Below are 12,865 nucleotides of genomic sequence, written 5' to 3' on the forward strand. Positions count from 1 at the left end.
ATGGAGCTAAAATAGCCACACAGAAGCAGGAGCCATGAGCCCCCCAGAAGGACCTCAAGTAGCCTGTGACATGCACTTCAGTGGCATCTCATGTCAAGTGTCCTACCACGGAGAAGCCAGGCTTAGAAGAACTGGTTCTGTCTGCAGACTGGGCACAATCACAAGATCAAATGTAGCGCATGCTGAAGGGTGCAGGGGTGACCAGTCACAGAAGAGAGACCTCAGAAAAGGTTACAAAGAGAGACTAACTCCCCAAAGCCCATAGTCCTGTGGGAGAACCAGCATGTAGGAAAGTGTCTGGCAGTCAAGCAAGTCACAAAAGGCAGCTATGTACGAGTTTCTGTGGTCTGGTCAAAGTCCAAATAATGCATTGGAATGAATTAAGATGTTAGACTCAGAATGCTCAGGTGAGGGGACCAATCAGTATTGCCACATCCTCCACTAAGGAGCAAACCAAGCCAGCAGAATCTATTCCCTCTGGACGCATACAGGCTCCTGTGGTCTGTGGCTTGTACTCATGATCTGGGGGCTTGGGAAGGATCAGAGGCCCCAAGAAGATTTGGAATACATTCCCCTTCCCCCAGGCTTATGAGCCATAGTTTGGTGAGTGCTGGTGAATGAAATGCTTTGAGGCAAGCAGACATCAGTGGTGTTATGAAGATACACATGGATCTACTGCCACCTGCTGTCCATTCTTCTGCAAAACACCTAAAAACCTAGACAGCACAATGTCAGGAGATCTGTCTTCTGGATCAGGCCAAAGTCTAGGACTCTGAGGTTTTTGAAGCCATTGTTTCCAGGATGCAAACAAGAGGGCACCTAGGAACCAAGCTCACCACCACTCCTTGCCCAGTGCTGCTGCTTCCCCATGAAAATTTCTCTAATTCCTCTCTATGCCCAATACTTCTAGGACCTCAAGAGCATCCCTCCTTGTCGTCCTTACTATTTAGCACCACGGTACCTCCCAGCAGGCCCCAGATTCCCAACACAAGAAGCCACTTGTCTTTCAACATCCCCAGTGACAGCAGGGCTGGTACACCAAGAGGCATTCAAAGATACTTCTTGTCTCACTGATTGACCAGGACATGACCCAGTGAGGGTAAATGAGCAAAGAGGCTGCAAATCCCGACATGAGGAGCTGTGAGCTTAGAAGGCAGCTTGTTCCTACTTTCCTCCCTCCCCCAAGTCTGTCCTTGGCCTGCTATAGAGAAAATAGCATGGTGTACTAGCAGCAGGGTGCCAGTCCTGTGGCCAAGGCCTAAGCCTATTTCTCCCATGTTCGTTGTTTCAGGGACAGTCAATTCTGTGCCTGTTCAGCCAAAACCCATGGGTCGTCTTTACCTCTGCAAACAGAGGCAGAAGCATCTATGCCACAAATCAATCTCCATGTCTACACAATGTAGCCCTATCTCACCACCTATCATACAATGTAGCGTCATTTTACCACCTATACTGCCACTGTCTAGACCCAACTACCACTAGCTAATTCCTTCTCAAACACTTCTACAGTCAGTCCCCTCCCTCCATGCTAGCCTCCTGAATTCATTCTCAACATGCAACCACAAGAATCCCATCAAAACATCAGTAAGACCACAGCAGGTCACTGCCCAGCCTCCACAGTGTTTCTGTGTCCAGAAGGAAACACCTGAGCTCCAGAGGACTCCAAGTCCCTACAACAAAGCCCGGGTATCCTCTCACTGCCTCTTTTCCTCCTCCACCGAAGCCAGCCTCAGCAAGTAGCAGGCTGATGCAGAGACCCACTCTCCCTGGGGATCTGTCTCTAGGATTGAAAGGCAACCCCCCTCCCTCTGGTCTCCTGGCTTTCTCCCAGGTATCTCACTGAAGGTTTCTCTAGCTCCTCCTTTATAACATAGCAGTCCTGTACTCAGTGCTCCCCATCACTGCTCTCTGGTTTTTATTTCTTCTCGGGAATTACTCAAAACCAAGGCAAGGAGCACATGACCACAAGGACATCACTGGTGGGCTGGTGGCAGCTGCGATGGAGGTGTAATGAGTTCAGGGAAGCCTGTGTACTGCAAAGTGGAAACTGCTCACAGGAGGGCTGTGATCTACCTGTAGAGTCCCTAACGCAGCCCCTCTGCTCTCAGGGGCCATTTTTCCTCCACAAAATGAGAACCATTCCAGCCCAACAGTCAGGTGGGAACTCAAGTGGGTCCCAAAGGAGCATCTATTACACTCTGCTTTTTAAAACATCCTATTTAAAATTCCAAACAAACTTCTGTTCTACTGACTCTAAGTTCAAAATTTAATTCTGAGAATATATCCACTTTCTCCAAGGTGAAGCTCACCAGTACTCCTGGAATTAATACCTACCCTGAGCTCTCTAGACTCATCACAGCAAACACTCTCTGGATCTATAGCTGTGAATTTTCCTGCTTCTTTGTCCACACTGGGCTGTGTATCTGTCATCACAGCTACATGTAAGGCTGAGGTTCCAGGCCAGCATGGAGACTCTACCTCAGCAAGAAAGCTACATGCAGTGCCACACACCTACCATCTCAGCCACAATGGAAAGTATAAAACCAGAGGATCACAGTCCAAGCATAGGCTTAGGCAAAATGCAAGATCTGATCTCACTTTTAACTAATTTTAACTAGTACAAAAAAAAAAAAAAAGGCTAGAGGCAGGTCTCAGAGATAAAGTATCTACCTAGCAAACATGAGGCCCTGTGTCCAAATCCCAGAACCAAGAAGAGGAGGAAAAAGAAGAACCACCACCACCACCCCCAGCAAAGATAAAACATGACACAAACTATCCAACAGTGGTAGGAAGGGAAACTGAGCAAGAAGAAACTATACTGAGACTGAAAAATGTTAAATATTAAAAGAAACAGCTGCCCTTAATCATAGGTATAAAAATGACCTCATCCTAATCCCAACCCCTGAACTGGTTAAGTGGCCTGGCAAGAGGGAATAAGGTTGTAGATGAAACCAAAACGCAAACAATCTGCCCTGAAAAAGCAGCCTGGGGAAACCAGGGTCGAATGCTGTCTGATAGGTCCTCTCAAGTGGAAGGAGAAGGAGGGAGGAGGAGACTCAGAAATATGGCAGCCTAGGGGTAGTTCAGCCAGTGTGGCTGGCTTTGAAATCAGAGGAAGGAGCCACCAGCAACAGCAGCATGATCACAAATCAGTACTGTTCTCCAGCTGAATCTGTGGTTACTGTTGCACAAGTGACAGGAAACAAATACATCCAGTGTCTCTCCACACTCTCTGACATCCAGCCCCTGTTCCTAACAGATGGCTCAGGTGACCCAGAGAGACCCATTTCTCCTCTGGGAGAGAGCATCATTGCTCCACTCTCCCCTCACACACTCTTCCCTAAAAGAAGTCTGACTTATCAGATGGGTGAATATGGTTAAACAGGCATTCCTTTTTCCTCAGACACAATCTGCTTTTCCCAGGAGGCCCTCCACACCTGGGAGAAACCATCCAGGTCTAGCTTTGAGCCTACCAGACTTCTTGACTTGCCCCTGTATTCACCTCTTTTTATCACAAAGATACTATATCTAACCAGTTAGATACTATATCTAACAGTCTTCCTGATACTATTTGTTTTAATTTGTTTAGAATTCAGTAGTTGGGGAAAATGCTATGTAAATGGAAAACATTCCCCTAAACAAAAAAAGCCACCAACTACCTTCATGTATTAAAAAAAAAAATTAATACATTTAGTATGGTGCCCAGAAAGCACAGGATAAGTGGTAAAAGAAGGAGGAGTTAGGAAAAGGAGAAGTAAAAACGATGATAAGATACTGTTTGACCAAAATAAAAGTTAAACACTGTTAAACACTGCTGTTTACTGCTCACCTGATCATGGCTAGGAGGGACTGTGGAAGCATTTTTACCTCCCCCTCTTCCAAGAAGGCTCATGTCATCCCTAGAGGTTTAATAATGGGTCCAAGGCCACAGTGGCTATGAAGAACAGAGCACATGTGTCACTCTAGATTGTTAGTCTCAGAGCCAATGTGTCATACCCCTAAGTGCCCTGTATACAGCAGATTCTTAGTAAATACTGGATGATTCATGCAGAGGTCACAGAAGACTTCTGGAAGTAATCTCTCTCTTTTTTTTTTTTTTTTTTTTGGTCTGGTCGTGGGGTCTGAACTCTGGGCCTGGGCACTGTCCCTCAGCTCTTCAGCTCAAGGCTAGTGCTCTACCACTTGAGCTACAGCGCCACTTCCGGCTTTTTTCTTTTTGCTTATGTGGTGCTGAGGAATTGAACCCAGGGCCTCATGCATGCAAGGCAAGTGCTCTACTGCTGAGCCACCTTCACAGCGCCTGGAAGTAATCATTTTAAGCCAACAAGATACATTGAGCTGGGAGAATGCTTGGAGATCATCTATTCAGTGGCCAAGTTTTACAGTCAGGAACACTGGGGACACTGAGAGAAAATAATGAACCCAGGGCCAACCAGTGAGTAAGGACAGAATGAAGACCAAATTGATACTGGAGAAGTCAGGCCTCCTGGCTCTGAGTCATTCCTTTCCATGTGATATGGGTCACTCTCCTGTATCCCTGTCTGCAGTAACAACCAATTCTAGCACTGGATGGCAAGGCAAGGAAAGCTCTCTGAGTTAAGTGGACCATAACAGGGGAGTCATACAAAGGTGCTATAGAAGCAATGAGTTCCAGCCACTGGGGGCTCAGGCTGAGCAGTCACAGGCCAAGCCTGGAGGGATCTGACATCATTCATCATGTGTTCACCACACGCTGCAGCAGGGTTCAAACGCCTGCTCTGACTCCTACCAGATGCATGACCTGGACAGATAAAGTACTCCCAAGAGAGTTTCCTCATTTGTTAAATGGGGATTATGACTGTATTTCCCTCATTAAACTTTTATGCAAATTAAAATAATAAACTTACATAGAATGTAAACCAGTGTTTATACAAAATAGACCAATATCCAAAGTTCAGTCACCTTTAGAGTACCACTGTTGTTAAAACAGTAGTATTAAGTATTCACTGAGTGCACTGTGTGAGCACAAGGAATATAATAAAAATTCCAGCTTTCATAAAGTTTGTAATCTATTGTGGAGGAGACCATAATAGACAAGTAAATGAATGGAAGAATCTTAGAAGATGCAAGGTGCCACGGAAATAATAAAACAGGATGGAGGTGAAAATATAGGAGTAGAGTCACATCATGATTTTGTCATGATGCATCAGGAGCAAGACATTCACAGCAAGGGGTCAGGCCATTCTCCAAGAACATGCCAGACATGTTAGATGACAGAAACTAGAAAGGCCAGTAAAAAGAGTTAAGACCTAAAACAACTAAATAACCTCAGAAGGCAGGAGGAAGAGGACTAGCTCCACTAAGGTAATGACTATAAGATCATAGGAACCAGAAGGAAGGAAGGGAGGGAGGGAGGGAGGGAGGGAGAGGGAGGGAGAGGGAAAGAGAGGGAGAGAGAGGGAGAGAGAGGGAGAGAGAGAGGGAGGGAAAAGACCCATAAAAACACTAGAGAGCTCAGAGACAAAGCCAGTCTGTAGACCTCAGTGAAAAGTGAAGGTGGCTTCACAAATCAATCAGGAAAGAAAAGGCCATGTAGAGAACAGTGCTAGAAAATTCACCTTACTATGAAGAGAAAAAATGAAAGTACATTTTTTCATCCCAACAAATAAACAAGCTTAAATACCTAACAGAAAAGCTCAATACTACAATGTGAATAGAAAAAAAATGTAGGAGAAGCTTACTAAAATCTAAAATCAAGAAGGAATTTAATAAAGGAGACTTTAAAGTATAAATCATGTGCCAAGCAAGGGGTTAGTTATGATAGAATTAAGGATTCCTGTTCAACAAAGGACATGATGGATAAAGTTATTAGACAAGTAACTGAATAAGAGGTAATATTTTAAGTCTAAAGGTAATAAGAGATTAATATCTACTGAAAAGAAATTAAATCCTCTTTAAGGGAGCAAACATTAACCAAAGCCAGTATAATAATTTACATGTAATATAATTCAATTAAATTAAAATACAGAAATGCAAAGAAACAGGGCAAAAATGATCAAACTCAAAAGAAAAACAGATACTAGTAAGGCATAGTGGCTCACATCTGTAATCTCACCTGCTTGGGAAAAAAAGTTAGTAGAATCATTTTGAGGCCAGCCCTGGCAAAAAGTCAGTAAGACCCCCATCTCAACAAACAAGCTAGACTAGGTCCAGTGCCTCAAGTCTGTAATCCTAGCTACTTAGAAGTTGGGAGTTCAGAGGATCACAGCGCAAGGCCAGCTTGGGCAAAAAGTTCTGGAAATTTCATCTCAATCAATGGCTGGTATGGTAATACATGCCTGTTATCCCAGGTACTAGGGAAGCAGAACAGCTAGGTATACTTGCATGTATCAGTCATCCTAGCAATGTAAGGAAGCACCAATAAAAGGATCAAAGTCCAGGCTGGCCTGGCCTAGGCATAAAAAAAATGTGACCCTGTATCAGCAAATAATCAACACAAGCCAGGCACTAGTGGCTCACACTTATAATCCTAACTACTCAGAAGGATGAAATGTGAGGATCAAAGTTCAAGGCCAGCCAGAGCATAAAAATCCATGAGACTCTTATCTCCAAATAACCAGCAAAAAGCTAGAAGTGAAGGTATTGCTCAAGTGGTAGAACACCAGCCTTGGGCACAAAAGCTCAAGGATAGTGCCCAGGCCCTGAGTTCAAGCCCCAGGATCAACACAACAAAGAGTAGAAGAGAGGGGAGGAGACAGAGGGGAGGGGAGTATAACAATCTTACACTAACTCTTCAAGAGAAGGGAAACCGAAGGGCCGCTTCCCTCATCATTAGGTAGTCTCAAGAGGGAGGAATCTCTCAGCCAGCTTCCTTCATGAACTTACTCATCAAAATCCCACATAATCAAATGTAATGATAGGTTAAAAAAAGATACCCTAGCCAACCAGGGGTGCACAATTAGTAGAACATAAATATCCATACAGGAATCATACAGGCCTACTGCAAGAGAATAAGAGTGGGAACAGGGCAAAAAAATGTCAGCAAGGAGGCTGGTGGGAGTCAATTCCTGACTGTACCTAGAAACAAGGAAACACCTTGTATACAGAGCCAGACTGAGTGGCTGCAGCCTGGCTGACTGCAGCAACTCTTTTGGGGCCAGCCGTCTATCAAAGCCTTCTTTCACCTAGGGGAAGAAGTAGAAGAGATTGGATATATCTTGTAGCCCCTGGAGGTATGACCTCTGACTCCATTCTCCTCTAGCTGATCACCACCACCCACCCAGCCCACTTCAAGGCTGACAATGGGAGACTGAGGAGTCCCAGAGGCCCCCTGGAGGCCGTGAGGGACTGAGCAGCATGCACTCTGGAAAGTCACTATCTTTGCTCAGCAAGCTCACCTGAGAGGAAGAGCCTGGCTGTCCCGCTGCTTGAAGGTTCTTTCTAGTAGCTCCTGGGTGGTCTTTGAATTCCCACCAGACAAGTGCATCTTCCAGGGTACCTCTGCAGGACCATCTTCTGCTGAGCTGTCCTCTGAAGGACTCCTCAGCTTGAGTCTGTCCTGTAGGGGCTGCTCTTGTCTGCTGGGGGTAATTTCCAGCTTCTCCATGATGGGTTTGCTCTGCTGGCCTGGGGAACTCCTGGAGACAGAACTGCTGCTGGAAGCCAGTACCCCCTGAGAGCCTGCACAGGCCGGGGCAAGGGCAGAAATCTTGTGTACCAATGGCCTTTCCTCCTCTGTGGGCTGGGTCTTGACGTTTGAGGGTGGAAATCGCCTCAGAGAGCGTTTGCGCAAAGAGTCCTGAGGGGCAACCACAGAGGCAATGAGGGTCCCACCTAGTGGAGTTGGAATAAATACATCTATTTCCCCCATCTCCCTTCCCCAGAGGGGCCTGCTCCCTCTCCAACCCCTTCTTTTAACATCCTGCCAGTCCTGGGAGGTATCACTCAATGCTACCACCATGGAAAATATAGACTCCAGAGTCCATAGCCCTCCTTACACCATTACTACAAGGGCTTCAGCTGGAGGTGGATGGGGTGGCAGCCATGACCTCCCACAGGTTAGACATGAACAGAGAGCCATCACCTCCCACAGATTGGAGATGGACAGGATGGCAACCATCATCTCCTATGGGTTGGAGGTGGATAGAGTGGCAGGCATAACCTCCCTTGGGTTGGAGGTAGACAGAATAGTAGCCATCACTTCCCTCCAGTTACGGATCAGTTGGCTGGAGATGGATGGAGTGGTGGTCATCACCTCCCACAGGCTGGAGGTGGATTGGGGGTGGATAGGGTGGTGGCCATCACCTCCCAAAGGTTGCAGGTAGGTGGAATGCAGCGCTTTATCAGAGCAGGCATCACAGGAGTTGGCAAACCTTTACTGTTCCCGATCCCCAGTAACACTCAATCTCAGGCCCCTCTAGATGGTGAATCAGTAAAGGAAAAGACCACCCTGGGGTCACACTCAAGATCTGATTGGTTTGGGGGGCTGGGGATGTGGCTTAGTGGTAGAGTGCCTAGCATGCAAGAAGCCCTGGGTTCGATTCCTCAGTACCACATAAACAGAAAAGGCCAGAAGTGGTGCTGTGGCTCAAGTGGTAGAGTGCTAGCCTTGAGCAAAAGAAGCTCAGAGACAGTGCCCAGGCCCTGAGTTCAAGCCCCAGGACTAGGAAAAAAAAAGATTTCATTGATTTTTTTGAAATAAAAGAATCAGGTGAAATTGCCTTCCTCCTGTCTGTGACTAACTAGGGGAATCAGTGCTCCTCTTACTCATCTCTGGGGGTGGGACAGTAATGGAAGTGAAGGACAAAAATAAACCTACTAGGCATTTCCTTGGTTTAGGTTTTTTTCTAGACCTCTCAGCATTTCCAAAAACCAGAAATAATTCAGTGCCAAATGGTCAGCTGGGCTGGAATGAAGAGAGCTAATTATGTAGATTCTGGTGTAATGGAATCTGTAAACACGCTCCCAAAGTTGCCAGGGCATCCCTACAGAGTCAGGAAGGTATTAGTCACCATCCCTAAGGAGCCCTGACACCTCACCCTCAATCACAAAGCTGGCCTAGTAGTGGAAATGATGACATGCCTAACCCACCTTGGCTCTTTTCTCCTGGGCAACCAACAAATGTGGCCAAAGCACCAAAGAGCTTCCAGAAAATCCAGGGAAAATCCAGCTTCACATCTTTTGATGCCCTTCATAGGATTCAGGTTTCCTGGGAAACCTTGCCTCCCAAAACAGTTACCAAAAGCAGAAGCTGTCGGCCACACCCCGACAGTACAGTGGGTCCAGGTTACCCATACCACCGCAGGAACAAAGTACACATACTGAAGAATTAAATGTCACAACAGACAGGACCAGTTCTCAAGGTGTGGCCCACTCACCCCTGAGGTTTCCCCACACCCTTTTTGGGAACTCAAAGCTATTTTTGTTGTCATTGTTACTACAGTCATTGCTTTTTTTAATTTAATTTTATTTTTTTTTGTTGGTCGTGGGGCTTGAACTCTGAGCCTGGGTGCTGTCCCTGCACTCTTCAGCTCAAGGTGAGCGCTCTACCGCTTGAGCTACAGCACCACTTCCGGTTTTCTAGTGGTTTATTGGAGATAAGAATCTCAAGGGGTTTCCTGCCCAGGGCTGGCTTTGAACCGTGATCCTCAGATCTCAACCTCCTGAGTAGCTAGGATTACAGGAGTGAGTCACTGGCGCTCAGCAGTCATTGCATCCCCCAAGGCCTGGTTCCCAGTGTGCAGGTGCTGAGTAAAGCCCAGCACAAGGAAGATAGGTCCATAGGCACAACTGCAGAAAGAAGTGGTACAGGTCTAGATTCATTATTGCAAGAAAGAATTTTTATACAAGGAAACCTGAATTCCTGATCCACATACATGCCCTTCTCGTTCACAAGTTCTCTTGTTGTGATGCCATCCAGCAGGCTACAAGGCAACCAGAAGCCCCTCATAGAAGCCAAGCAGATGGGCCATTCAAGCATGGCCTCTCAATCTTTAAATGTGAAGAAGCAAAAAGAAAGAAAGAGAAAAAGAGAGAGAGAGAAAGGAAGGGAGGGAGGGAGGGAGGGAGAGAGAGAGAGAGGGAGGGAGTGTGGGAGGGAGAAAGAGAGCAGGGCACCAGTGGCTTATGCCTGTAATCCTGCATAGCTAGGATAGGCTGAGATCTGAGGATCACAGTTCAAAGCCAGCCCAGGCAGGAAAGTCCATATGACTCTTATCTCCAATAAACCACTAGAAAACCAGAAGTAGTGCTGTGGCTCAAGGGGTAGAGTGTTCGCCTTGAGCTGAAGAGCACAAGGACAGCACCCAAGCCCAGAGTTCAAGCCCCACGACCGACAAGAAAGAAAGACAGACAGACAGACAGACCTTTTGGCTGGGTTAAAATAAGGCTTAGTGGTAGAGTGCTTGCCTAGCATGCATGAAGGTTCAATTCCTCAGTACCACATACACAGAAAATGCCAGAAGTGGCACTGTGGCTCAAGTGGTACAGTGCTAGCCTTTGGCAAAAAAGCTCAGGGACAGAGCCCAGGCCCTGAGTTCAAGCCCCAGGACTAGCCAAAAACAAAAACAAAAACCTCTTCCCTTTTATCCAGAGTCAGGCATTTGGTTATGGTTATGGCAATAGAAAACTTATTCAGACAGTAATAACAGAACCTCTTTGCCTCCATGATGTTGCCTGCATATACAAAACAGTGGGAAAATGCTGGCCTGCATCAAAAATCAGGGTGGCAGTACCAAATGTCATGTGGGTTCTAGGTATTCCTCAGCCCCATGCACTGGCAATAAAAGGGAATAAATAAAATGCTAATTTCACTTGAGAAAATCCATACTTAAGCATGAATGCTAATGAACCTCATTCAGTCTGGTCAGAGCTACAACAATCTCTTCTGTAATGGTCTGCTAAATATAAAGGACTACAGTCAGAACTTCTGCAACTGTCTGCACAGTAACTGCAGCTGCTGCTATTTTCACTCAACTACCCAGAGATGAACCTCCAAGATTGACAGGGGTATGGGGCAGGCATTTCATGAAAATAAATTGCACTTGTCACACCAAGGGAAACACATGGTATACTGTTGTCAGTGTTAAGACACAAACTGTTGAGCAAAAATCAGAATCTTGGAAAAACCTATCTGCCAATGTTGGCTTTAAAGTACTTAAAGACTTTTCTGAGATGCTGGGTGGTGACACCAACAAACGTGATATAGATACAGTGAAATGTATCCATATCTGGACAATCCACACAACTCAGTAACCAACATTATCCAAATGACCAAGGCAACGTATTAGGAAATCATGCCAGGATAAAGGCTTCAAGGGCAAGTGGACCAATGGAAACTGATGTATTACAAAAAGCTGATTCACATGGCTTAAGTTTCTACTGAGCTTTGAGTATCACAGTTTGAAGCCAACTTGGGCAGGAAAGTTTCTAAGACTCTTACATCCAATTAACCATCTGAAAGTCAGAAGTATAGCTGTGGCTCAAGTAGCAGAATGCTAGCCTGGGGCAAAAAAGCTCCAGGACCAGGAAAAAAAATTAAGAAACTATAATTTGTCTAGTTTATTTGTATGAATGAAAAAAGAACAATGAAATCTGCTGAAATAGTTTTAGGAAGAGGGAGTAACAGAGAGGGTAATATCAATTGGAATATATTATTTACACATGTGAAGATATCACAATGAAACTTCCCTTGTACAACTAATATATACTAAAATAAAAATAAAAGTCAGGTACTAGTGAGCCATACCTGTAATCTACTCAGGAGCCTGAGATCTGAAGATCATGGTTCAAAGCCAGCCCAGACAGGAAAGCCTATGACACTTTTATCTCCAATTAACTACCAAAAAGCCAGAAGTACAGCTATGACTAAGTAGAGTGCTAGCCTTGAGCAAAAAAGCCCAAAGACAGCACCCAGCCCTGAATTCAAGCTCCAGGACAGGCACAAAAATAAAACCTAAAAGGGAAAGGAAAGTCAAAAAAAAACTACAATTTGTCTAATTTGGGGGTATTATCAAAAGTGAATAACCCCAATTTTCTGAAAAAACTAGAGTATTTTTTCCTTTATTTTTGGACAAATTTTCTTCAACTAAAACACCATAATGCAACAAACTCATTTTTGCAGCAGCAAAAACAAGTCCAGACATTAAAGAGATTTTTAATATGCAAAACAGTGTTACTGATCATCTCATTTTTTTGTTTTGAAAAATAGTTTTTTGTTTTTGTTTTTGGGTCCGGTCATGGGGCCTGCACTCTGGGCCTGGGCACTGTCCCTCAGCTCTTCAGCTCAAGGCTAGCGCTCTACCACTTGAGCCACAGCACCACTTTTTTTATGCTTATGTGGTGCTGAGGAATCGAACCCAGGGCCTCAAGCATGCAAGGCAAGCGCTCTACCACTGAGCCACCTCCCAGCCCTGTTTTGAAAAATAGTTTTCCCCATTAAACTTTTGTTACTTTTAAATGAAGTAATTTATATTTTGAATAATTTAGTAGGTAAATATCTTCTTATCTTAGTCTTTTAATTTCTAATAGCAAATGTCATCATCCAACCCACACAACACCAGTTTCTGGGGTCTCTTTATTTAGGACAAATAAAGAGATCCTGAGACTAAAGCATCTAAAAGTTACTGATACAGTCTGAATTCTCACCCAGACAAGCAGTGATGGGACATCACTTAGCACATGACCCTACCCTACTCCCAGCCTGCTCCAGCATGAAGGGGCCAATAGCCACAGGCAGATTAGCAAGGGACATCAAGCTTCTATTAGCATATGACTCTACCCTACTCCTAGCCTGCTCCAGAAGCAAGGGAGCACAGAGCCACAGGCAGCTTCTGCCAGCACGAGGCCAGAGGGCTTTCAGGAGTCTAAAAGGCAGTCCCACATCTCT

The 12,865-nt window shown here is 45.3% G+C and overlaps 1 protein-coding gene across 2 annotated transcripts in view; it reads right to left on the reverse strand.

Annotated features, from left to right (window-relative positions):
- Positions 1-12,865, reverse strand: part of Mindy4 (MINDY lysine 48 deubiquitinase 4) — a 98,073-nt gene that overhangs the window by 69,341 nt on the left and 15,867 nt on the right. For both annotated transcript variants that reach the window (XM_070014297.1, XM_070014296.1), the window contains exon 5: positions 7,377-7,777. In XM_070014297.1, the coding sequence (XP_069870398.1) occupies positions 7,377-7,777 (401 nt within the window). The remainder of the gene's footprint in view (positions 1-7,376; positions 7,778-12,865) is intronic.

Source organism: Dipodomys merriami, unplaced genomic scaffold (assembly GCF_024711535.1).
Source record: "Dipodomys merriami isolate MVZ:Mamm:240054 unplaced genomic scaffold, mDipMer1.0.p SCAF_94, whole genome shotgun sequence".
Lineage (NCBI taxonomy): Eukaryota > Metazoa > Chordata > Mammalia > Rodentia > Heteromyidae > Dipodomys > Dipodomys merriami.